Source organism: Carassius carassius, chromosome 6 (assembly GCF_963082965.1).
Source record: "Carassius carassius chromosome 6, fCarCar2.1, whole genome shotgun sequence".
NCBI lineage: Eukaryota > Metazoa > Chordata > Actinopteri > Cypriniformes > Cyprinidae > Carassius > Carassius carassius.
Window position 1 is genome coordinate 18,616,197 of NC_081760.1, and position 25,717 is coordinate 18,641,913.

The 25,717-nt window shown below is 40.6% G+C and overlaps 1 protein-coding gene across 1 annotated transcript; it reads right to left on the bottom strand.

Moving 5' to 3' along the window:
* Positions 1 to 653: 653 nt before the first annotated feature.
* LOC132142392 (coiled-coil domain-containing protein 81-like) lies at positions 654 to 15,548 on the bottom strand. The gene is made up of 14 exons (XM_059552207.1): positions 15,360 to 15,548; positions 15,181 to 15,242; positions 14,865 to 15,018; positions 14,428 to 14,681; positions 14,180 to 14,351; positions 13,697 to 13,778; positions 12,745 to 12,853; positions 12,502 to 12,648; positions 12,229 to 12,336; positions 11,986 to 12,143; positions 11,815 to 11,893; positions 1,284 to 1,504; positions 959 to 1,084; positions 654 to 813 (listed from the first exon to the last, which is right to left on the bottom strand). Exons 1-14 carry the CDS (start codon positions 15,430 to 15,432, stop codon positions 675 to 677), a joined length of 1,884 nt encoding a protein of 627 aa, XP_059408190.1. The 5' UTR covers positions 15,433 to 15,548; the 3' UTR covers positions 654 to 674.
* Between the last annotated feature and the right edge of the window lie 10,169 nt (positions 15,549 to 25,717).

Sequence of the window (25,717 nt, forward strand, 5' to 3'; positions counted from 1 at the left end):
AAAAGAGCTGTGGGTGCATACATTTGAATAATGTCAGCTTGTAAATGGGTTCGGGCATTTAAAAAGCTGTCAATCAAAATGTACTTGTTGGGCTCGGGTCCTGTCGGGCTTAACTTTTAAGGCCCGATTGCAGCTCTAATAGAAAATCGAATCGAGAATCGAAATCGAATCGATTTGAGAGCTTGTGAATCGAAATCGAATCGATCTGGAACATCTGAACCGATACCCAGCCCTAGGTAAGGGGCGTAACATTTCTGTCACACGCTTGAGGCATTTGGCCAATCACAATGCCCAGGATATTTGGCCAGTCAGAGCACACCTTGCTTTCCAGAAACAATGAACCTTGTAAAAAAGAAAGGTGGGGCATAGAGGAGAAACAGTGATGTCCAGTATGAGGAAATAATGTGTTTTTTTAACCTTAAACCGCATAAACATTGCATTACACCAAATAATAAAAAATAATGTTATTTTTAGCATCATATGACCCCTTTAAAGTTCAGCTCAAAACATTTCAGATAAGAACAAAATGGCATCTGCACGTTTGTCAAATTCTTTATCTTCATTGATGTTATTTGTTGAACAGATAAATGTAAAGCTCACATAATTCATATAAAAAAAGATACACTGGTCAAGTTATTTTGCTCATCTTTATTGTCTTGGTTTAAATCCGAGATTTACAGCATTAATCGAGATCCAGCAGCATAATTCATGTCTCTGAAGATGTTGGTCTTACCGCAGTTGGCAGTGTTGCATTTGCATTGGCTGCATCGCTCATATTTTCCAAGCTGGTCTGTCAGAGTTTGACCACCAAACCTGGAGGACACATTATCACATTTACAGAAACCTGCTACAAATGACTCTGGCTTTGTGTGTTGATTGCTCATTACATTCTTGAAGACAATCTTCACATCATTGTTCCAACTATACATTTAATCAACTATCATTTTGTTTCTCGTACTTCCTGACGTTCAGTTCCTCCTGGTCTCGTTGGTGTTTGAGGTCAGCGCTGTGCTGCCAGTTCTCTTCACATGTGGCCCGCAGGAGTCGCAGCTTCTCATCATGATGAATTCGCTCTTCTAACATTCTGCAAACATATGGTTACAATGACGAAAGAGACTTTAACCATTTTCAATCTAATTCATCAAACAAACACGACTATGGTGCAATTCTGAGACACATGCATATGCTTAAATGACCAGAACTAATTCTTCTCTTCAGGATTAATGCTTTTTATGTGCTTGTTTTTTGGAGATGTGATGTCATTATTGGATATCTTTACTCACTCTTTGTGGTCTCTTTGCATTATTTCTCTTCCACTCTTCTGCTCATTCAAGCGTTTTTTCAGCATTTCCCTCCTCCTGCTGTTGGCTGTATTTATCAGTTCTTGAGCGATATTCTGTGCTCTCTGTCTCTGCTCTGCTAAAGTTGTTGGATTGGAGTCCATCATCCCAAACACAGGCTGCGTGTCAAAACACTGAGAGATATCTGACCAGCGACATTCCATCTAAATCAGACACAAACAGACAGAAAAACAAAAAGTTCAGGAGATATATTACCATTCATATCAAAATGAGAATGAAACACAAATGTACAACGGCACCAGTGACACACACCAGCTATAGGTGGGAAGTGATAGAGCCAACTCTTTAGTCTCTTTCACTGGCCAAGGCCCCCCCATGAGGCTGTTTGACTGACATGTCAAACAACCAATCACAGTTCGTTTCGTTCATCGTCACATTTACCGGTGTGTAAAACTCTTGGACATATTTTAAAGATTCTATGCCGCAAACTTTAAATATTTCATATACTTTTGAAAATCCAGCGTTTAGTTGATCCAGATAAGGGCTGTTCGTCACTGTTGTAAACATGACGGCTTGTTACTTTCGCGAGGTGGTTTGGCACCATGATATCTTTGTTTCCAGGCAGAACGTTAAACCGGTTCTGGCTTATCTGAAGGACATCACTTGACCCCCTGCAGTTCGTTTAACGAGCAAACAGGTCATTGGATGATGCAGTTAACATGGGACTGCACTTTATCCTGCAAAATATGGACAAGATCCTGTTTTTGTACTTTAGTTCAGCTTTCAACACCATCCTCTCAAAAGTCCTCCTGACCAAACTAACCCAGCTCTCTGTTTTCAACAAAGGTTGTACATCCTTCGCTATCTGAGGAAGTTTAACCTGAAACAGGAGCTGCTGAAACAGTTCTACTCAGCAGTCATTGAGTCTGTCTTGTGCTCTTCGATAACTGTCTGGTTTTGTTCAGCTACAAAATCAGACATGAGAAGACTAAAGAGAATGGTTCAGACTTCTAAAAGGATTATTGGTGCTCCCCTGCCCACCCTTTAAGAACTGTATACATCAAGAGTGAGGGAAAGGGCTCAGAAAATCTTTCTGGATCCCTCACATCCAAGTTATCCCCTTTTTGACATCTGCCCAGCACTTCAGAGCCGCAAATACCAGGACAACCAGGCACAAGAACAGTGTCTTCCCCCAGGCAATCTACCTCATGAACAGTTAAATGTTCCCCACTTATGCAATAAAATGTGCTATATCCTTATATTTACAGCTGCATCTCAATAAATTAGAATGTCATGGAAAAGTTTATTTCAGTAATTCAACTCAAATTGTGAAACTTGTGTATTAAATAAATTAAATGCACACAGACTAGTTTAAAAACAGAAAGTAGTTTTAGTCTGGTTCTTTTAATTGTGATGACTTTGACTCACATTTAACAAAAACCCACCAATTCACTATCTCTACAAATTAGAATACTTCATAAGATGGCTTTATAAGTAATATTTTTGTTGGCAAAAACAATATTGTGTTTAAAATATAACACAACATAAACTTATTTTTTACTGAACTGTTTATAAAATCATATTTGCACTTGGGCTATTCGGAACAAATGAGCACTCATGTGATAACGCTTATGATATAAATATCAAGTTCAAGTTGAGCTTTATTGTCAAAATACTGGCTTCAAAGAGCATCACATGACTAAAAATGCGTCATCGTATTCAAAAGCCTACATTTTCACAGTTCACACTATGACGCAAAGACGGCATTTTCACATTTATCCACTTTGGAGAGCAGCTTTGGCTATTTGCCGATTCCAATATCAATCCGATATTTGTATTTTATTTTTTAATTAATATTACTAATAATAAAAAAATAAATTTAAGCACTTTGCTCAATTAGCCATCTAAAAACAAAAATCTTTGACATTATTTTATCTTTATAAAAACAAAATTGAACAAAGATACACATTACAAATACACATAATACACAAATAAAAATAAACAGTGTTTTGCAGGTACAATAGTATTTAGCAGGAGCATTCAAAAAATGTAATGAACAAGTAAAAATGAAAATTATTTACAAATTACAATTTTACCTAGATTGTTACCTATGGCAATGATTTTACTTATACAGTTGTCTGATTAATTGTATAGTCTCAAGCATTCAGAAATATGACACACAAGAAAATTTTACTTCAATAAAACAAGGATTAGTTTTTTTAAGGGTTGTGATGTCCACATGTTTTTGTTGAAGAAATTATTGAGGCTAGCATTTCTATTGCAAAAAGGTGGCTAAAAATGACAGATTAATTGGATATTTGAATACAATTTATTAAAATGGAACATTGAAACTGTAATAGAATATTAAGGCAGATGTGGCGGAGATATTATCACCGACATTAAAACACTTAATTAACTTAATGTTATCAAAATCCAAAAAAGATAAACAGGATTATAAAAGTACCTAAAAGTGATACACTGGCCTCATCTTGTGCTTTTTTCTTTTCCTTATCTCGGCGCCGGACTACTGTTGTCTTTCCCCGGGCAAAGTTGTCCATCAGTTATGATCATTTGCAATAGGCCATCAGCTGCAAACATGAGGTGAGAGCGAGCATGCGCGTGGATACGGAAATGGCGGGTGACGTGTGCATCCCTTGTCTACTGTCTTCACCGTGAAACGCATTTTATATAATTCACGAGTTCACCCTTACATCTAATCTGAAAGCGAAGAGTAAGCATGTTTTGGCGTGCTGTCCTGGGGGAGGGGTCAGGCCCGGAACATAGCCCGAACCCAAAGAACTCCCCAGAAGAAGTTTAAACTCTCACTGCGACCGAAGGGAGCCAGCGGCTGTACCATTGCGAGGGAAATCCCTGGCCGCCATTGATCATGCGACATAACTCAGATGGGGGATTCACACTGCCACCAAAGGGAGCCGTGGGTCTGCTGCACCGGAAGGGAGAGCCCCATCAGATGCTGAATAGGCAATGAGTATTGAAGCAGGGTTTGGCGTTTCAGATGAAGGGCTCCTAATGCAACCGAAGGGAGCCAGCGGCTCTACTCCACCGGGAGGGAGAAGCCTATCCAACATTGAGCATACGACATAACTCAGACGAGGGGGTTCACCCTATGACCGAAGGGAGCCATGGGTCTGCTGCACCGGAAGAGGAGCCCTTAGTCCGATGCTGAGAAGGCAAAGAGACACGACTGATGGAGGGACTCCCGCTGCATCTGAAGGGAGCTGCGGCTCTGCTGCACCGGAAGGGGGAGTCCCCCATTGCGAGTTGATAAGAGGCATGGTTTTATGCCTCGGAGGGCTCTCACAGCATCCGAAGGGAGCCCGTGACTCTGCTACATCGGGAGTGGGAGGCCTGTCTGCTGTAGAGCATGCGGCGTGACTCAGAATGACAGAAGGAGGGATCACACTTTGACCAAAGGGAGCCGCGGCCCTGCTGCACCGGAGGGGAGAGCCCTGATTGACGCTAAATGGAACATGACTGGTGGAGGGACTCTTGCTGTGTCCGAAGGGAGCTGCAACTCTGCTGCACCAGAAGGGTGAGTCCCCCTTGTGACTGAATGCGAGGCATGGTTTGATGTTTCTGATGGAGGGCTCTCACTGCGACCGAAAGGAGTCAGCGGCCCTATTCCACCGGGAGGGAGATCCCGGTCCGCCCTTGGGCATGCAACATAACTCGGACAGGGGGGTTAACCCTGCGACCAAAGGGAGCCGTGGGTCTGCTGCACCGGAAGGGAGAGCCCCGTCAGATGCAGAATAGGCAAGAAGATTCGAGGCACAGTTTGATGCATCGGATGGAGGGCTCCTGCTGTGACCGAAGGGAGTCAGCGGCTCTATTCCACCAGGAGGGAGATCCCTGTCCGCCCTTGAGCATGCAACATAACTCAGACGGGGGGGGGTTGACCCTGCGACCAAAGGGAGCCGTGGGACTACTGCACCGGTAGGGGAGCCCTGTCCGATGCAGAGAAAGCAAGAAAACGCGACTGATGGAGGGACTCTCACTGTGTCCGAAGGGAGCTGCATCTCTGCTGCACCGGAAGGGAGAGTCCCCCTTGCGACTGGATATGAGGCATGATTTGAAGCGTCTGATGAAGGGTTCTCACAGCGACCGAAGGGAGCCACGTCCCTGCTGCACTGGAAGGGAGAGCCCTGTCAGATCCTGAATAAGCAGTAAAATGTGACTGATGGAGGGACTCTCGCTGCATCCGAAGGGAGCTGCGGCTCTGCTGCACCGGAAGGGAGAGTCCCCCTTTTGATTGAATATGAGGCGTGGTTTGATGCATCGGATGGAGGGCTCCCACTGTGACCGAAGGAAGCCAACAGCTCTGCTGCACCGGGAGGGAGATCCTCCGTCCACCGCCAAGTATGCACCATACTTAGAACGACAGACTGAAGAGTGACCCTGCGACCGAAGGGAGCCGATGGGTCTGCTGCACCGGGAAGGGAGCCCCGTCCAATGCGGAGTAAGCAAGAAAACGTGACCGATGAAGGGACTCTCATTGTGTCCAAAGGGAGATGCACTCTGCTGCACTGGAAGGGAGACTCCCCCTTGAGACTGGATACGAGGCGTGATTTGATGCATCGGATGGAGGGCTGTCACAATGACCGAGGGGGGCCTGTGGCTTTGCTGCAACAGGAGGGAGAACCTTGTCCGCCACTGAGCACGCAGCGCAACTCAATGACAGACAAAAGGCTCACACTGTGACCGAAGGGAGCCACTGCCCTGCTGCACCGGAAGGGAGAGCCCTGTCCGATGTTGAATAGGTGAGGAGATTTGTAACAACGGCTGGAGGGCCCTTACTTTGACCAAAGAAGCGATAACTGACTGTATTGGGAAGGATAGCCTCCGATTAATCAAGTAAACAACATGATTTAAAACACTGAATTTTTTTACCGATCAGGGCTACATGTGCTGCCTTTATTGGAGTGGAGTTGATCATACCTGATGTAATTTTTAAAAATATCTGATGACCAACAACCGAGGGCTTCTATCTGATTTTGTGAGAGGCCCTTTTTGAGCTGCTGAAGTTGCTGCCCCGATGCAAAATGAGTGCCTGGGAAATTTTCTGCGGGTAGGCCTGAATAAGCAAGGATCAGCTGTACGTTTTTTTTTTTTTTTTTTTACCAAAAGTCGTTGATGAAGAGAGGGTCAAGCGCGAATTTAGATTGAACGTTCCAGAGTTGGACGTAAGAAAAGCGAGCCTGATGAGGTTTAATTGGAGAATGAACATAAAAAATTTGACATGTGGTGGCTTTTTGGTCCATCTTCTTGGTCCATCTTACTTTATTTAAAGAAGTAAGCGCTAGTTTAGTAAGCTAAAGAAGTAAGCTGCTGTGGCAGTGGGGAGATACAGGAAAGGCTCCTGCGGGAGCAGACACTGCTGCGGCAGAGAGGAAATATGGAAAAAAGGCTCCTGCGGGGATGGGCACTGCTGGGATGGCTGGAATGAGAATGGGCCGTTATAGATAGATAGGGGGATGTTAGGAGAGTTAACTATGGCAGATAACGAGTTTGAGTGAATGGGGAAGGGTTGGCGTTGAACTTCTTTGATATATAATTGGTCTGACCACAAATAGGTCTTGGTGCCCTCTGCATTCTGACAAAATCTGGAGCTTAAGGCCACTGAAAAGAAAAATGGTTAGTAGCATGAGGGAGCGGAGGAGTTGTGGGCGTGTTTACGAATGGAGGCGGCCTCACATTTGCTGTCGGTCGTGGGAAGGGGCTTGGGTGTGTGATGTTTTGAAGAACCTGTGTAGCCTGCACTGCTAGCAGAGGCAGCCTTATGCTAATGTATGCTACGTGAGCTGGAGGACACTGAAAAGAAAAAGGGGGTTAGTAACAGGATGGAAATACTGGGATGTGCAGGCCAGTGTTGCAAGTAAAAGTAGCTTCGTGCTTGCTTCGGCTGCTGTAGTTGTTGGCTGCGGGAAAGTAGAAGGGTTAGTAACATTTGATGAGGCAAGCTAAAAATGTCTGGGTAGCCTACTGTGTTGCCAGCTTAGCAATTGGTTGCCTGATTTGACAATTGCTCAAGCCTTGTCCGCATTAATACGTTCCTGTTGGAAAAGCATCTTTTCCTATCGTTTTGGTCTTCTGGCCTTTTTAAACGGCCTCCAGAGCGGATAAATTTGAGATGCTGTTTTCCCGTTGTAGTATGGACTGTGGAAACAGAGGATTTGAAAACGATGAAGCATGTTTCGTTTTGTAAAACATTGTACCAATAGACATGTCTTTAGCAGTAACGTTAATTGCAGTTATGTGTTATTCAAATTCAAGCGGTTTCTAAAGATATTTACTTTGCATGCTTTTCATATTACAGTCCTAAAAAGACAACAGAAAATTTACTCACACTTGTGAAAAAGTGTCATTTGTGTTATGTCTTAAGTCAACGAACATATTCACTTGTTACAAAAACTGGTTTGGCTTTATTAAAATGTGTGCATAATCACATTCAATATATAAAGTCTATTAAAGTTGTTCAGATGAACAAAGCACGAGGTTTTCTCGCATAATTAGCATTTTAATTGTTTGGTCAGACAGTTCATATATTAGCCTAATATGTTCACATTCATAAATCGGGGATTAAACATGGAATTATGTTTTGTATGCTAAATATGAAAACAAGCGTATTTGCATTTTGCAAGATTGACATGCTAAATGGCCAACTGACCTGGTTTACTCTTATTAATTTTTGTTTACAAATGAGATAAGCTATGTACCAGTTCATTTCATTCACGAAAGACATGTATCCATTCATTCAACTCGTTCGCGTACGACATGTGTACCAGTTTAGTCATTTCATTCACAAACGAGATGTACTAAATCATTCAACTTGTTCGCGAACGACATGGGTATCAGTTCAGTCATTTCAACCACGAACGACAAGTGTCAGTTTATTCAACTCGTTCGTTAACGACACTGGTTCAGTCAATTCGTTCACGAAGACTCATATGAAACTCACTCAGTGAAGGGCGTATTCGTTCAACAAATCACATGCTATGTCACATGTCATACTCGAAGGCTATTGGCTCGAGGTTGAGTAACTCTTTGACAGGATGAAGCAGTTCACGGAGCTACCCGGTTCACCGAGCTGCACATGCGCTGCTAACAGCATTGCGCTGCTGTGGAGGGAGGAACTTCAGTGAACGAGAAATATGAGTCTGTGTATTATGTGAATGAGAACGATTCGTTCACCTAAAAGATTCGTTCAAAAAGAAAGATTCATTCACGAACGACATATCACTACAACACACAGTCTTCGCCGCTAGTGGAGGCAGCCTCAAACTGCGCCACGGCCGGAAAAGCCGCGGTGAAAGGTTGAGCCGAGGCGGGAAGTGAGAGAGGCTTGCTGCGGTGAGAACTGGGGTCCGGCCCAGGCTGGTTGAATGCCTGCTGCTGCTTCGATCCAGCACTCGAAGAGAGCCCGGTCTTAGGCGGGATGATGTGAGGCAAGCTCGGGGCTTGGCGAGAAGAGCAGCTGATGCGATGACGCTTGTTGGTGCTCAGCAGTCATGTTAGGCGGGATAGGAGTGATCGGAAGGAAACTTCTGTCTGTGATAAGATGACAGAGCGTCTTGTCTTAACCTGTCCTGTCCAAGTCGTGTTTGCATGTCGAGCCTCAGTTTTTGCTGCTGTTTTACCTCTTCTATGCTGTACCCAGTGGCCTCCGTTGAGAGTAGTAGAGGGCTCCTCATCTCACCAGTTGTCCAGATCTCTCTGTTCAAGAGCTGCCCGGATCTGTGGCTGATATCTTCAGTTACTGTTTTGGAAAGAAGCAATGACTCACTCCTGGGTTACCATTTGTGACTATTTAGTTCTATTTATCAGCCTTGTGGCGTTTCCTATTTTGCTCATTAAGATTGTACCTGCTTTTCGTCTCTGGACCCCTCTGTTTCATCACAAGAATGTGCACTGCAGCATAACACAACGACACTTCTTCAAAAGCAAATTGTGGAGACATTGTTATCGTCCACGATCAAAAATATTAATATCGCACACCCTGTCCCTCGGAAGATATCGCAGATTGGACCACAAGAGCACTTTAGCATCAGACCTCAAAGGGGCAGGGGCTCAAGCCCCTTGTCCACGCCACTGAACAGCACTGCCACCCCTCGAAACATGTACGTTGCAAATTTTGCATTCGACCATTGGACTTTTTTCTTCTTTAGGGTTAAAATACTTCCACACCACTGACATGGCCATTCTGTAAGTTAGCAAACTCTCATAATCATGCGACTATAACTGGCTACTACTGTTATCACGTGACAGGCTGCATGCTTAACTGGATGTCGCAGCAAGGTAAAATGCTAATATTCAAGCATTTAGATAATGGTTTAAGCTAGATTTTCCCATGGTTTGTGTTGGTTAGATGTCGGACATAGGTATTGGATCATATTTTTTCTCCGATCTCCAATTTAGCGTTCTGGGATAGTATCTGAACAATACTGATGTCGTGGATCAGATCGGGACATTCCTATTCACAAGGAGGGTAAGCCACAAACATTAATTGCCAAAGAAGCTGGCTGTTCACAGAGAACTGTATCCAAGCATGTTAACAAAAAGTTGAGTGGAAGGAAAAAGTGTGGAAGAAAAAGATGCACAACCAACCGTGAGAACCGCAGCCTTATGAGGACTGTCAAGCAAAATTGATTCAAGAATTTGAGTGAACTTCACAAGGGATGGACTGAGGCTGGGGTCAAGGCGTACAGACGTGTCAAGGAATTGGCTACAGTTATCGTATTCCTCTTGTTAAGCCACTCCAGAACCACAGACAAAGTCAGAGGCATCTTACCTGGGCTAAGGAGAAGAAGAACTGGACTGTTGCCCAGTAGTCCAAAGTCCTCTTTTCAGATCAGAGCAAGTTTTGTATTTCATTTGGAAACCAAGGTCCTACAGTCTGGAGGAAGGGCTTGCCACAAGCTCAGTGTGTCTCTGCTCTCTGTGAAATGATAGTTGATTTTTTGAGCATTTGACTGTTTTGCATTTTTGATGCCACAGGATAGATTGGCTCTTGCTTTTTTTGAGGGCTACTTTATCTCCTGATCTGAATGCTTCATATTTGGTCTTTAGCAGCCCACTAACCTCTTTTGTCATCCATGGCTTTTGGTTTGCACGTGTGCTGATGGTCTTGGTGACTGTCACAACCAACATCAGTGCACTTTGTGAAATAGGCACTCACAGTTTCAGTGTATTCCTGCATGTCTGTGTGAGGTTGTTGTCGGTTGCTGCCTCTTTAAACATGTTCCAGTCTGTGCACTGAAAACAGTCCTTTAATGTTGAGTTAGCATCATCTGTGATAAGTTTGTTGAACCAGTTTGGTGAGTTTCAGAAGTGGTTTGTATGTTTGAATAAGCATAACAGAGATGCAATCTGAGTACCCGAGGTGGGGTCGGGGTACAGCCTTGTACGTGGTCTTTTCTGTTGTGTAAACAAGGTCCAGTGTGTTTTTTCCCCTTGTTGCAAAGTTCACATGTTGGTAGAACTTTTGCAAAACTGTCTTTAAGTTTGTGTGGTTGAAGTCACCGGCTATTCTGAAAAAGCCATCAGGGTTTTTTGTTTGTTGTTCACTGATGGCGTTATACACCTCGCAAAGTGAGTCCTTTGCGTTTAGCACGGGGGGCGGATGTAAACTGTGACAATAACAATGGCTGTGAACCCCCGGCGGCAGATAGAACAGTGGACACTTCACAAACATAAACTCCACCAGCTATGAACAGTGTTTTGACACTACCACAGCATTATTACACCACTCTTTGTTGACGTACACACAAAAACCACCCTCGCGAGCCTTACCAGACCGCTTGATAGCAGGCAAGTCCATGTAGCTGAACAGCAGAGTCTGGGAAGCTGTCGTTTAGCTATGTTTCAGTTTAGAAAGTTTGAGAGCATGAGTGATGGAATCGCTGGTCTAGTGGGGTTAGACCTTAGTCTAGCTCATGTGCCTCCATGCTTGCCGCGCTTCTGTTCCCTCTCACACCGCCGGTGTCACCATATTGTGCGGGTAGCATTAGTAGGCAAGGCCGTGGTTTCGGGGTTCGGCTTCAGCACCAGGCAAGAGGCCTCTTAGCTTCTCAGTAGTCTCCAGTGAAAGCTGTTGTTTGTACACACTACCGATTACCAAAAGGCTCTGTCGATCATAGATGTGTTTATCTGATGCTTTTGCGATAAGGTCAGACTGTACGAAGATGAGGAAATGAGACTAACAGACATAAAATCACAGTTTTTGGAACCCGGAGTAGCCGCTGCATCTAACCGCGCCACCTTGAAATTTGAAAATGGCTTGAGATTTTTTCTCAGTCATAAGTTTGCTAAATGAACAAATGTTTAAGGAGCGAATGATGCACGCAGCTGTCAGTGTTCATGCTAGTTATCACTATTTCTTTAACCATTTTTATGTTTAGACATAGAGCAGTTCAAATTGTTCTGTTTCAGCAAATTCAGCACATATATTAAGCAGTTTTTTCTTGATCTCCTGCACAAACTTAACAAAATCACTCACTTGTGTTTCAAGTGCCTTTCGGTACTTCTTGGCCATCTCGTGTTTCTCATGAAGCTGCTGGGATTGTTTTAATGCAATCCTGATGCAAACATCACATAAAATCACATCATACTTAAATCACACATTTATACAGTGCTGAGATGATGATACACAGGAAGCAAATGCACTCACTCTTCAGTAAGATGCAGCAGATGCAGTTTGTTTAGTCGCTGTTGTTCCTGTTGCATCTGTCTGCGTCTGGCAGCCTCCTGCATCAGCTCCTGCAAGTAGTGTCTCTTCTGCGGCAGACGGTCTGGAGTACAGGGTCGACCCGCAAAGATGTTTGAGCCCTAAAAAGCCCACATATCACATAACCAAAGAACCTATAAAACACACAGATCCAGCTGACATCCTGGGCGGCATGTTTACACTCACGTGTGATTGGCTAGTTGCGGCAGCCTTTTTGTTTCTCTGAGCTTCTGCAACAGCCAGATTAAACGCTGCAACCTTCTGGCTGTCTTCCCACTTCTTTTGTTTGTCCATCTGTCAGTGATGGAAACACACCTGATCACTGCATCTGTCATGCTAACTCTCAAATGTGCTGTGCTCACAATGTTTTCTGTCAGGATAAGTATAAGTTTTATATCAGTATAATGTGATTCCTATTGAAAGGAGTCCTTTAGTAAATGATTGTGTTAGTTTACGCACCTCAACTTTCTGGAAATACTGTAGATCTTTCTGATGTTCATAAACCATTAAAACTCGTTCTTGTTCCTGCTCTGCTTTCCTCCTCACATCAGACTGGTATAAAGGAACACTTCTCTGTGCTCTCTGCATGCAGACATAACACAACTCCTGTAAAACACACAAGATCCATGTTTCAGTAAGACCAAACCTGATTTCAAGAGCTAAAAGAGACAAATGCAAAGAATGGATGTGATGAAGGTTCACCTGTCCCGCACGTCTGTGGTCACAACACATCATATTCACATCTGTGGCACTTCTCTTTACTGTCGTGATGTTGATTGCGCCACCTAGTGGCAATGAGACCTCGACATCTCTATGTTTATGACAGAGAAAGTGTCAGATTTCTCTTGATAATCTAACACTCCTGTATTCTTTATTTGAAAACAAATACAAACAGAAACTGTTGAAAAAGCAGGAACAAAAAGGAAGATACTTTAAAATTCCATTCAATCTGTCTGTTGGGTGATACAAGTACCTAACACAGCTGTTTTAGTGACTTAGTAATACATTTATTATTAATAATATATTTGATTATTATCATTAGATTTTTTTACCATAAGACCACTAGGCCAAACAAATGAAACATTCATTCTTAAATCCAAATCTGAAGCTCAATTCTTTCAGTCACACGTTGTGATACAACACTATGAGGGGCGTGTGAATGTTTAATGCTTGTCTACTGAGAGATGAAACAGTGCTGACAGTCTCCATCCTCAGTGAGTTTCACTAAAGCAGTTACACTGGTAAAAGCACACATTTCAGTTAGTAAAGCTAGTCTTACATTACACCCAATGACAACTTTCTCCTTCAGAGCTTGTGGGCATGAATGACACGGTAACATAAAGCCTCTATTCTGAACCTTTTTGCTAGGGTTTGTCATATGATATATCTGAGTGCCTTTTCTTTCATCAGTCATGATGCTGTTAGGCAACTCTGAATGAAAACAAACCACCCTATGAGGAAAGAGCCGTATCACCCAGGAGATTTTTAACTAGTTTTCCCACCCAGGAGGAATTTTAACAAAGACTGGACAGTTTCTGTGAATGTTTTTTCGGTTTAAATAGTTTTAAGTCATTGGAAAATATTATAATGATTATATTTATAATGTTTAGCCAGCTGAATACTATCTCTCTCTTAGTCTTCTGTTGAAATCTACCTGTCAGTGTTTGACAAACGTTTGTCCTCCAACCCATCTGTGAGGTCAATCACAGTCACTCTGTCTGCTTGCTGCTGATTCTCTGTTGCAGATATAATTAAATAAGAGTGAGTGTAATACAGTTGTTATAGCAAAGCCGGGGCCAGGGCACCTATATCTGGGGGGTAGAGGGCGTGGGGGGGGGTGTTTTATATTTATTTCATCTATATTTTTAGGGGATAGCATGCAATCTGTTATCTTATGAATAAACTTTCATATGAGCATTTTTTTTTTCCTTTCACTTTTGAAATCTATCACATTCAGCAAGGAGGGGAGAGAAGAGGAGGGTGGGGGTTTACAGTAACTCCCTTTAGAGGCAAGGCCCACAAATGTCTCCCCTTTGCGCTGGCCCTGTTATAGCAATTCTTTACAAAAGTCCATTAGTTTGGTTATACTGAATTTATTTAAACTGAAATCATAACCCCATATCTCCTTTTTACAAACCCAGTCCATCATCATCATCAGTCTGATGGGAACCTGAGAGGTCAGTCCATGGCTCTTTTCTCAGTGGTTCTCCTGCATATATTCTGGGAAGTGTGATGCCACTAATGGTTGCAGGTCGTAGCGGCTTATTGAAGAGTCTCTCTGATACACTAGAGTTACTTGTTTCTGGTCTCTGCAAATCAACACAGAATAGTTAAACTGATTTCATAAAGTTCAGACATAATCAAGTCTCAGTCACTGTGACTCACGTTGGTTAAAGCTGATGAAAGTTTCCCAGTGCTCTCTAAGGTTGAGATAAAATCACGGTAGAACAGCACGTTTACTCGGCTTTCCCGGAATGTAAGAACTCCGATACCAGGAAAAGTATGAAAGACAGACTGTCGCGTTGATGCGGCACGGACCAGCAGTTGAACAGTTTCACGCACGCATCCCTCCACAACTTCTCGCTTATGAGGGCTCTCCACGCTCAGAGCTGAGAAGTTGAGCGGCACCACCGGCGCATCTGACGAGACAGTTTCATGACATCTACACTACATGCCAAACATTTGGACACATTTCAATCAAAAGAGTTAGTAGGATAGTGAAAAACAATGCCCAAATTCTATGCTATTATAGGATATGAGCTTAATTTATAGTAGGCTAAATGCATATGAACAGCAAATATTGTTTGGTTGATTGTTCTGACCTGTAACCTGTTGTTTGATCTGTTTAAATCCATAATACTGAGAGAGTTTCTCTGACAGGATGAAAATGGGTCTCTGTATGAGAATATGTTTGTTCCCGAGGTTCAGTTTCTTCTGGAAGAACGTGAAAGTCCCTAAACCGAGGATATAAACCCCCTAAAACACACGATTATAGAATGTCAACAGGAATGCGCAATGATGACTTTTTAATTCACAAACATAAAAACAATGAGGATATTAGATTAGAAAATAGAGGAACCTAAGAATCTCATACACTAATAAACCGGAGAGTAAGAGCTCAATATGGTTCGTTCGTACCTTTCGCATGAGCATCTGTTTCTGAATAAAACAGGACACACGCGACCAAATATGATCGATATCTGTGAGGAAACAGGCAAAACGAGTGAAATGTGACAGTCTCGCTCCATACAGACGTGTGTTTATATTGTATACATTAATTACTGTTAATCCAGTAGTGATGATTAGTTAGAACTTACCATCGTCAGAAAGTCTCGAGAGAGTCGACAGATGATTGCGTTCATATTGAGAAATTGCTATTTGAACCATCATGACAGAAGCAGGATGCAATACTTAAGTGTACACCACTCAGTATATCTGTAGAAGTGTAGAACAACTGGTGCTACTGCTAATAAAAGTAAAGAACGCTTTGTGCTCGTGTTCGTGTATGCAAATCTGTTGCTATAGATGCGCCTCCCAACGGCTTTACTATGTCCAGGGGCGGACTGGGACAAAAAAGTGGCCCTGGACTTCCGGCCCACAGCAGCCCACCACATCATAACGCATCCGCCCCTGTTTTGATGTCATTTATTAATTTAATATTTAAGTATACCGTTTGGGGATTTTAAACAATAGGGCAACTGATTCTCCGTTGAAAAAAAAACGAGCGACTCCTAGTGAGCAATATATGCTCATCACGACCCAAACTAGAACTCTTTGCATTTAGTTAACAGATCCACACGAATCCAAGGGCGTAGATTTGGTTTGAACATTGGGGGGGTTAAACGTTGTATGCTGCCCGTTATTTTTTTCAAAAAAAAAATTTTTTATGTTTATTGTTATTGGATAATTTATTTCTTCCTATCTATCTATCTATCTATCTATCTGGCAACATGAGAGATTATACACCTCATAACGTTATGAAATTTGTGTATAATCATCATTAATAAAATTCTAACATAGTAGAGATTATCAAAAGAAAGAAATTAAGTATTGAAACCCGCCAGTAGGCGGCAGTGTTTCACTGTTTTAATGAGTTAGCCACTTAAATCGTTAATTCATCCAATTCGTTCAAAAGTCAGATTAATTTAGTAAGAAAACACACACCGATGTGAATACTTTTGTCGTTGATAATTACAGACACTATTGAAAAATATACTAGCAAAACAGACAGCTGCTTTGGTAACTTGTTATACTGATAGTTATAGCTAAATACATTGCAATGGATTAGCTAGCTAAAATATATGTGGTGTGTACTAACTATTACACAATATTCTCATACCTCATTCTCAGTACATGCTTTTTATTTTCTTTTTTTTTGCATCCCTCTGTGACCAGCAGTTAAATATAGTCCGCTGTGCAGCGCTTCTCTTCATTTTTGGCGTTAACATTAACCGTGTGCTCTCCCATTCAAACACCACTCGCTTGTTTTGGTGAAAGTGCGACTCATTGGTTGGGCGTTACCAATCGGTTCAATGGAGGGGGGGTATTTTTTGTCTGATTTATTATGACATACTCATATTTGATTAAGAACAAAATTATTTTTACCAAATAAATGAATTCTATTTTTTCATATTATATTTTTCATTTGATCTACTGTGATTTTCATGTTGAAATATTGGGGGGGTTGTAACTGATGGATTTGAATATTGGGGGGGTTACCTCCCCCCACCCCCCCCACAAACTACGCCCCTGGTTTTGCTACACTAACCATATAACCATACATATAGTTATTTTATCACACTTTCCGATGTTTAACAAAATACTTGGATCGATGGATCGATTACAAAACTATACAGGTATTTAAGGACATGCTCTAAAATGGATTAGATCCTACCTGTCTGATCGCTACCAATTTGTTTATTTAAATGGGGAGTCATCTCATTTATCTCCGGTAAAACATGATGTGCCACAAGGATCTGTCCTAGGTATATTTTCAATATACATGTTGCCCCTTGGCAATATTATTAGAAAAAACAGGATTAGTTTCCACTGTTATGCTGATGATAATCAACTATACATCTCAACTAGATCAGATGAAACTTCTAAATTAACCTATTAATAATTATCTAGACTAACAGAGTGTGTTAAAAATGTAAAAGTTTGGATGACCAATAATTTTCTCCTATTAAATTCGGATAAGACAGATATTACTTATTGGACCAAAAAACAGTACACATATTCTTGTAGATAACAATTTGCAGCGAGCTAAGAAACACGTTACCTACGTTAGCTAGTTCATGCATTCATGACCTCTAAACTATACTATTGTAATGCACTGCTTGGTGGTTTTGGTGCATCTTCAATAAACAGCTGCAGGTAGTCCAAAATGCAGCAGCTAGAGTCCTTACCAGGTCAAGAAAATGCTCATTACCACAATTTTACAGTCTCTGTACTGGCTACCTATTAAGTTCTGTATCAACTACAAAATATTATTACTTACCTATAAGGCCCTTAATGGTTAAGCTCCTGCGTACCTAACTATTCTTCTACCACGCTACAATCCATCATGCTCCCTAAGGTCACAAAACTCTGGACTTTTGGAAATACCTAGGATAACAAAGTCCACTAAAGAGAGGTAGACATTTTTCACTCCCAAACTCTGGAATAGCCTTCCTGATTATGTTCAGGGTTCAGACACACTCTCTCTGTTTAAATCTAGATTAATGACACATCTCTTTGGCCAAGACTTCAAATAATGCATCTCATAATTTTGGACTGCAGTTATATCTGATCAAATGCGCATTATTATTCTTTAGCTTGGGTTAAATTCAATTAAATTCAAGTTTATTAGTCACAATTTATGTGATGCATTATTTGAATGCAAATTAAACAAATTAAACAAAATAAATTTTACTTGGTTGGAACAGCAGCTACGCTAATTACAAAGAATATCTCTTTGGGTTTGAGACTTTTTGGATTTTCTGTATGCACAAACTGTTTTTAACACTCCAAAGACAAAGGAAAACATGAAATCGCATCATATCTTAACCTATAACTCCATCTTGTGGACAACTACAACCTAAATTGTTATCTCCAAACTCAATCCTGAAGAGTTTAGCTCCAACTTGTCTCAACACACCTGTCTGGAAAATTCTAGTATGCCTAGTTAGACCTTAAACGGGTCATATAATGTTTCTAAAAGGAATGTTATTTTGTGCATTTGGTGTAATGAATTGTGTTTATGTGGTTTAAGGTTAAAAAAAAACATTATTGTTTCTCCTCTATGCCCCGCCTTTCTGAAATGCCAATTTATTTATTTTTTTTACAAAGCTCATCAGTCTGAAAAGGGAGATGTGCTCTGATTGGACAGCTATCCAGTGCTTTGTGTTTGCTCGAATGCCTCAAGTGTGTGATGGAAATGTTATGCCCCTTGCTATACTGTGATGCTGGTCCCAAGACAAAAACAACAAAACCCATTACAAATGAGCAATTTGTTGCATCCAGTGGGGACATAATTACGGATTGTATTGACTTATACTGTGTTTTTATGAGTTGCATTGTGCCGTGTAAAAATAAAACCATGTCTGCATTTGTAATTAGAGAAACTACAAACAACAAGTGCTACTGTACACCAGCAGTTCTCAATTCCAGTCCTTGCACCCTTGCACTGTGTTCCCATTGACATGGTCCCTACACAGTGTTCATTGCTCCCTACTCCCTGAGCAGGGGAAATCTGTTGAAGTTTAAAGTTACCTCACTTAACATTCATTTACAGATTTGCGCTGTGCAACGTCTTCACACACGGACAAGTGGGACATTATATACCTCTTTAAATATGGAACATATACATTCACTTCGAACTTCGAATATCCTGTGATGTCCACTTCACAGGGCACTTTCGTTCGAATAGAACAAACGTCTGAAGCGATAAGAGAAAAATACAAAATATGCAGAGCGGGGGGCGCGAGGACTGGAATTGAGAACCCCTGCTCTACACTGCTCAAAACTCACATTTGAATCATCAGTGGCAAATCCTTTACATATGTAAACATACTTACAGACTTTGAGTCAGAACAGCAAGCATTGTAGTGTTCTCTCCCACGATCAGTAAACAGTCCTCCATAAAATGTGCTGCACACATCTGAATATTTGGGTTTAATTGTTTTGGAACAGTGTTGTAAATACAACTTAACATATGACCCCTTTAATTAACTGGTTCAGGTGTGTTTATTTAGGGTTGGAGCTGAACTCTGCAGGACATCAGCCCTCCAGCACCAAGCTTGGAGACCTCTGCTTTAGAAGATTATATATTTATGAAACTAAGCATGTTTCCTCAGAATGACTTATTCTCCAAATGTAAAAAGTTTAAAAATCAAACAAAGTATGCAAAAATTTTAGACACTTCCTGTTTCTTGCAATAAATGTGTTCGATGAGATCTATATGTGTACGGAGTTTCATATGTACACATGCAAGTATGTATCCTCTGTATTCTAGAGTAAGCTGTAGAGCCCCTCTGCCATGCCCACGTACCTATCTGCCCAGACATAATGGCCACAGATTCCAAGGTGTGTGCCAATGCTCAAAAAGTTTTTAAGCATGTTATGGGCCCAAACAGCCCCAAAAACCTTGATGAAAAATAATAATAAGAAGAAGAATCCTTAGAAAAACAATAGGGTCCATCGCCCCTTGGGGCTTGGGCCCTAATAATAATAATCCTTACACGTCTACACAAGATGCAACAGTTGTTGCACCTGCAACAGCTTTAGTTTAGGCTGTCTACACTTGATGCAACAAAGCAACCATAGTAAATAATTTCAACTTTGTATCAGTATGTCATAAATAAAACAAGCCATAAGTTTACTGACAGGGATTTGTTGTGCAGTGCCGCTTGTGTCTGGTGTAGACATGGTGTTAGAAGAACAATAGGGCCCTGCGCTGATAGCGCTTGGGCCCTAATAAATAGAACAATTCCAAGAGGGTCCTCGCACAATGTGCATATGTGCATCTCATGTGCAGAATGATGTGCTTGAAGCAACATGGAATCACAGCACACATTGCTTAGCATAGAAAGGTTCAAAGCACAAAGGGAAGAGTTATTGTTGCAACGCAATAGTTCATGCATACTTTATTAAGCCTTTTCTTTTAACAGTTTTAATTTAATTTACTGTGCGCATGAAGAACAATTCATAGTGCTCTCTACTCCCGTGTTGTGATCTAACAGACACCTGGTAGAAAGTATGATGCATGATTTAGAAACAGCACTAAACTCCAGCTAGATAAAGCCTTTTCATGCAAAAACATTGATCTTTATCTACAGATCAAGTATAATAATAGGAACACTGAATCATCTTGGTGAGAATTTCATAATTTTGACTGTCGTAATAGAACTCAACATAAAGATTGAATGCTAAGTGGAGGATGACAGCCATAGAGGCGAGAAGAGTTTACATGAATTTGAATTTAATGATTTAAATATTCATCTCATTTTAAACTATTGAACGGCTTCAGAACACCTGGAATATAGTGCATGAAAGCTTTAAGGTGCTTTATAATGTTTTTGTGTCTTTAATGGGGCTTAACAATAACAGAATAGTATACGCACTATATCAGATTTGGATTGGTCTCATCTGACGATACCCGATCCTACATAAAATGGCAGTATCGGAGCCACTACTGATACTGAGTATTGGATCAGCAGATCCAACACATCAGCTATATAGATGTGATTATTGAATGTTTAACATTATATTAACTACATACATGTACTTCATAGACATCCTTAGGGCCAGATTTACTAAACAGGAAAATCGTTAGCAAGCAATTCCAGAAAAAATGCTAATGGGAGTGGAAATTTCTACAGATTATTTACAATATGCAAATTAAAGAACACAGACGCAACCAGATCATTTCCATAATGACCGACACAATCTACCAAGAGCAGATATAGATAGATATAGAGCAGATATTTGCTTTAATATATGCTTTTTTTGGAGTGCACCAAGGAGCAAAATTCAGATTTCATCTACTGTATCACATGAGGAAAGTGAGTCGAGCTGACAAGAATGAGGCGAGAAGACAAGATGATGACAGAAGATTGTTAAGAAAGAAAATGCAAAGGCATCTGTTTGGCAATATTTTATATTTTGAAAAGCCTATAGACTGGACGTTTTTTAAACATTCGTTTCTTATTTATTTGGTTCCACAGTGTTTGCTGATTACTTTATTTAAACATTGTGTATTTTATTTATTTCATTTTACATCAAGCTTACTTCTTTGTTTTGCTAATAAACATTCTATGTTTCTTATTTATTTGGTTCCACAGTGTTTGCTGATTTACATTTTAATTTCAGTTTTATTTACCTATTTAAGCTTTGTATAGCCAAAGTTATTTGTTATTTTGTTAGGCATATGTAGTGTATTTTTATTCGTTTTGTTAATAAAATGCTTGAATTGAATCAACGCCGAATTGCAGCTAATTTGAAAGTGAAAGTAAAAGCTATTTGAAAACCAAGAAATCCAAGGAAAAGAGTAAAAACTCAAACGAACAACTGCTTGACACAGAATTGCCACAAATCAGTTGCCGCTAATTTGAAAGTGAAAGTAAAATGAGCACTACACTTTTACAAGCCATTTGAAAGTGAAGAAAAGAGGGAAACAACCCCACCGACTGGAAAATTACTCGAAAAGAAAAAGAATTGTAAATGTATAGAATTCAAATGTTAAGTGTTTGTCATGTTCTGACCATAAAGAGTAGTTTAAAACAACAAATTAATGTTTTGGATTCTACAACTTTCACTTAGGAGCAAAAATCTGCCTTTAAACATGGAAAAAATTTGGATTTTAAATTTCTAATGACAATTATTGAAATATGCTGATAATTTTCTTGTATTTATGTGCGCATGTCTAGTAGAGCCAAACGTATCCCTTCTAGCCTTGCCGCGAGTGTTTGTCATATCCCGAGCTTTGCATGTGTATGTGCACACTGTGCCAATGCATCAGTCATTTTAATTTTTGACCACAGACATAATGTCAGCAAAAGCAGCATTATTAAGTAAATAAAATTAAAATAAAGTACATAAAAATAATTTTACCTTACAGCTCCAAACTCTGTTCTAGAGGGCCAGTGTCCTTTATAGGGCCTGTGTCCATCTCTTTAACCTGGCTTACACATAACATACTAATATTCTTTTAATATCCAAATCCGTCATTAATATCCAAATACATCATTAGAAGAATGGCATCTACACTAATATTAGTCTGTTTCTCTCTTATTCTGAGGTCACCGTAGCCACCAGATCCAGTCTGTATCCAGATCAGAGGGTCACTGCAGTCACCCGGATCCAGTACGTATCCAGACCAGATGGTGGATCAGCACCTAGAAAGGACCTCTACAGCCCTGAAAGACAGCGGAGACCAGGACAACTAGAGCCCCAGATCCCCTGTAAAGACCACCAAAACAAGACCACAGGAAACAGATGATTCTTCTGCACAATTTGATTCTTCTGCACTGACTTTGCTGCAGCCTGGAATTGACCTACTGGTTTCGTCTGGTCAGAGGAGAACTGGCCCCCCAACTGAGCCTGTTTTCTCCCAAGGTTTTTTTCTCCATTCTGTCACCGATGGAGTTTCGGTTCCTTGCCGCTGTCGCCTCTGGCTTGCTTAGTTGGGGTCACTTCATCTACAGCGATATCGTTGACTTGATTGCAAATAAATGCACATACACTATTTAAACTGAACAGAGATGACATCACTGAATTCAATGATGAACTGCCTTTAACTGTCATTTTGCATTATTGACACACAGTTTTCCTAATGAATGTTGTTCAGTTGCTTTGACGCAATGTATTTTGTTTAAAGCGCTATATAAATAAAGGTGACTTATAGTTAAGCTCCCAGGGTCGGACTGGGGGTAAAACCAGTACTTATTACTGGATATTTTCATGGGTGGGGGGCGTGGGGGCCCATCAGGACTGCCCGGGATCTTGTGTAACGCCCCTGTTAGCTTCAACCCTAATTATACACTCTTGAACCAGCTAATCAAGCTCTTACTAGACACACTAGAATCTTCCAGATAGGTGTGTTAAGGCCAGTTGTAGCTAAACTTTTCAGGACATTGGCCATCCAGGATATAGTTTGGAGACCCTTGTCCTACAGAGTTGTTACTTTCCACATGCTTTTTGATCATTACAAATAATAATGTAAAATTATTTTCTTAGAATAGGAGATATGCTGTCTCTCGCATTACATACATTATCAGGACTTGACTTGGACTCGAACCTCTTTGGACTCGGTCTCGACTAGTTCTAGACTTGGACTTGGAAAGGTAGAGGTGTTGCTTCAATTTATAACAACGTTTTCAGGATTTCTCAAAGGGCAGGCTACAAGTATAACTCGTTTGAAGTAATGGTGCTTCATATAACATTATCCAGAGAAACAAATGTTTATGATAAATCCCCTGTTATGTTTGTACTGGCTACTGTATACAGGCCACCAGGGCACCATACAGACTTTATTAAAGAGTTTGGTGATTTTACATCCGAGTTAGTTCTGGCTGCAGATAAAGTTTTAATAGTTGGTGATTTTAATATCCATGTTGATAATGAAAACGATGCATTGGGATCAGCATTTATAGACATTCTGAACTCTGGTGTTAGACAACACGTTTCAGGACCTACTCATTGTCAAAATCATACTCTAGATTTAATACTGTCACATGGAATTGATGTTGATGGTGTTGAAATTATTCAGCCAAGTGATGATATCTCAGATCATTATTTAGTTCTTTGCAAAATTCATATAGCCAAAATTGTAAATTCTACTTCTTGTTACAAGTATGGAAGAACCATCACTTCTAACACAAAAGACTGCTTTTTAAGTTATCTTCCTGATGTATCCAAATTCCTTAGCATATCCAAAACCTCAGAACAACTTGAATATGTAACAGAAACTATGGACTCTCTCTTTTCTAGCACTTTAAATAAAGTTGCTCCTTTACGCTTAAGGAAGGTTAAGGAAAACAGTTTGACACCATGGTATAATGAGCATACTCACACCCTAAAGAGAGCAGCCCAAAAAATGGAGCGCAGCTGGAGGAAAACAAAACTAGAGGTATTTCGTATTGCTTGGCGGGAAAGTAACATATCCTACAGAAAAGCATTAAAAACTGCTAGATCCAATTACTTTTCTTCTCTTTTAGAAGAAAACAAACATAACCCCAGGTATTTATTCAATACAGTGGCTAAATTAACGAAAAATAAAGCCTCAACAAGTGTTGACATTTCCCAACACCACAGCAGTAATGACTTTATGAACTACTTTACTTCTAAAATCGATACTATTAGAGATAAATTTGCAACCATTCAGCCGTCAGCTACAGTATCACATCAGACAGTGCACTATAGACCCCCTGAGGAACAGTTCCACTCATTCTCTACCATAGGAGAGGAAGAATTGTATAAACTTGTTAAATCATCTAAACCAACAACATGTATGTTAGACCCTATACCATCTAAGCTCCTGAAAGAGGTGCTTCCAGAAGTCATAGATCCTCTTCTGACTATTATTAATTCCTCATTGTCATTAGGACATGTCCCCAAAACCTTCAAACTGGCTGTTATTAAGCCTCTCATCAAAAAACCACAACTTGACCCCAAAGAACTAGTTAACTATAGACCAATCTCGAATCTCCCTTTTCTGTCCAAGATACTAGAAAAGGTGGTCTCCTCACAATTATATTCCTTCTTAGAGAAAAATGGTATATGTGAGGATTTCCAGTCAGGATTTAGACTGTATCATAGTACTGAGACTGCTCTTCTTAGAGTTACAAATGATCTGCTCTTATCATCTGATCGTGGGTGTATCTCTCTATTAGTTTTATTGGATCTTAGTGCTGCGTTTGACACAATTGACCACAACATTCTTTTGCATAGACTTGAATACTTTGTTGGCATCAGTGGAAGTGCATTAGCATGGTTTAAATCATACTTATATGACCGCCATCAGTTCGTAGCAGTGAATGAAGATATATCCTATCGATCACAAGTGCAGTATGGAGTACCTCAAGGCTCAGTACTAGGGCCGCTACTCTTCACGCTTTATATGTTACCCTTGGGAGATATCATCAGGAAACATGGTGTTAGCTTTTACTGTTATGCTGATGATACTCAGCTCTATATTTCTTCGCAGCCCGGTGAAACACACCAATTTGAAAAACTAATGGATTGCATAGTCGATATAAAAAACTGGATGACGAGTAATTTCTTACTGCTAAATTCTGAAAAAACAGAGGTGTTAATTATAGGACCTAAAAACTCTGCTTGTAATAACCTAGAACACTGTCTAAGACTTGATGGTTGCTCTGTCAATTCTTCATCATCAGTTAGGAACCTAGGTGTGCTACTTGATCGCAATCTTTCCTTAGAAAGCCACGTTTCTAGCATTTGTAAAACTGCATTTTTCCATCTCAAAAATATATCTAAATTACGGCCTATGCTCTCAATGTCAAATGCAGAAATGTTAATCCATGCATTTATGACCTCAAGGTTAGATTATTGTAATGCTTTATTGGGTGGTTGTTCTGCACGCTTAGTAAACAAACTACAGCTAGTCCAAAATGCAGCAGCAAGAGTTCTTACTAGAACCAGGAAGTATGACCATATTAGCCCGGTCCTGTCA

What these genes read in the sequence shown, in the direction of transcription:
- LOC132142392 (XM_059552207.1), bottom strand. Translation starts at nt 15,432, where the DNA reads ATGATGGTTCAAATAGCAATTTCTCAATATGAACGCAATCATCTGTCG. An exon ending in GATCAAACAACAGGTTACAG is followed by an intron (nt 14,682 to 14,864) that starts GTCAGAACAATC and finishes CTGTCTCGTCAG; the next exon opens with ATGCGCCGGTGGTGCCGCTC. An exon ending in CGTTTGTCAAACACTGACAG is followed by an intron (nt 12,854 to 13,696) that starts GTAGATTTCAAC and finishes TCATAAACATAG; the next exon opens with AGATGTCGAGGTCTCATTGC.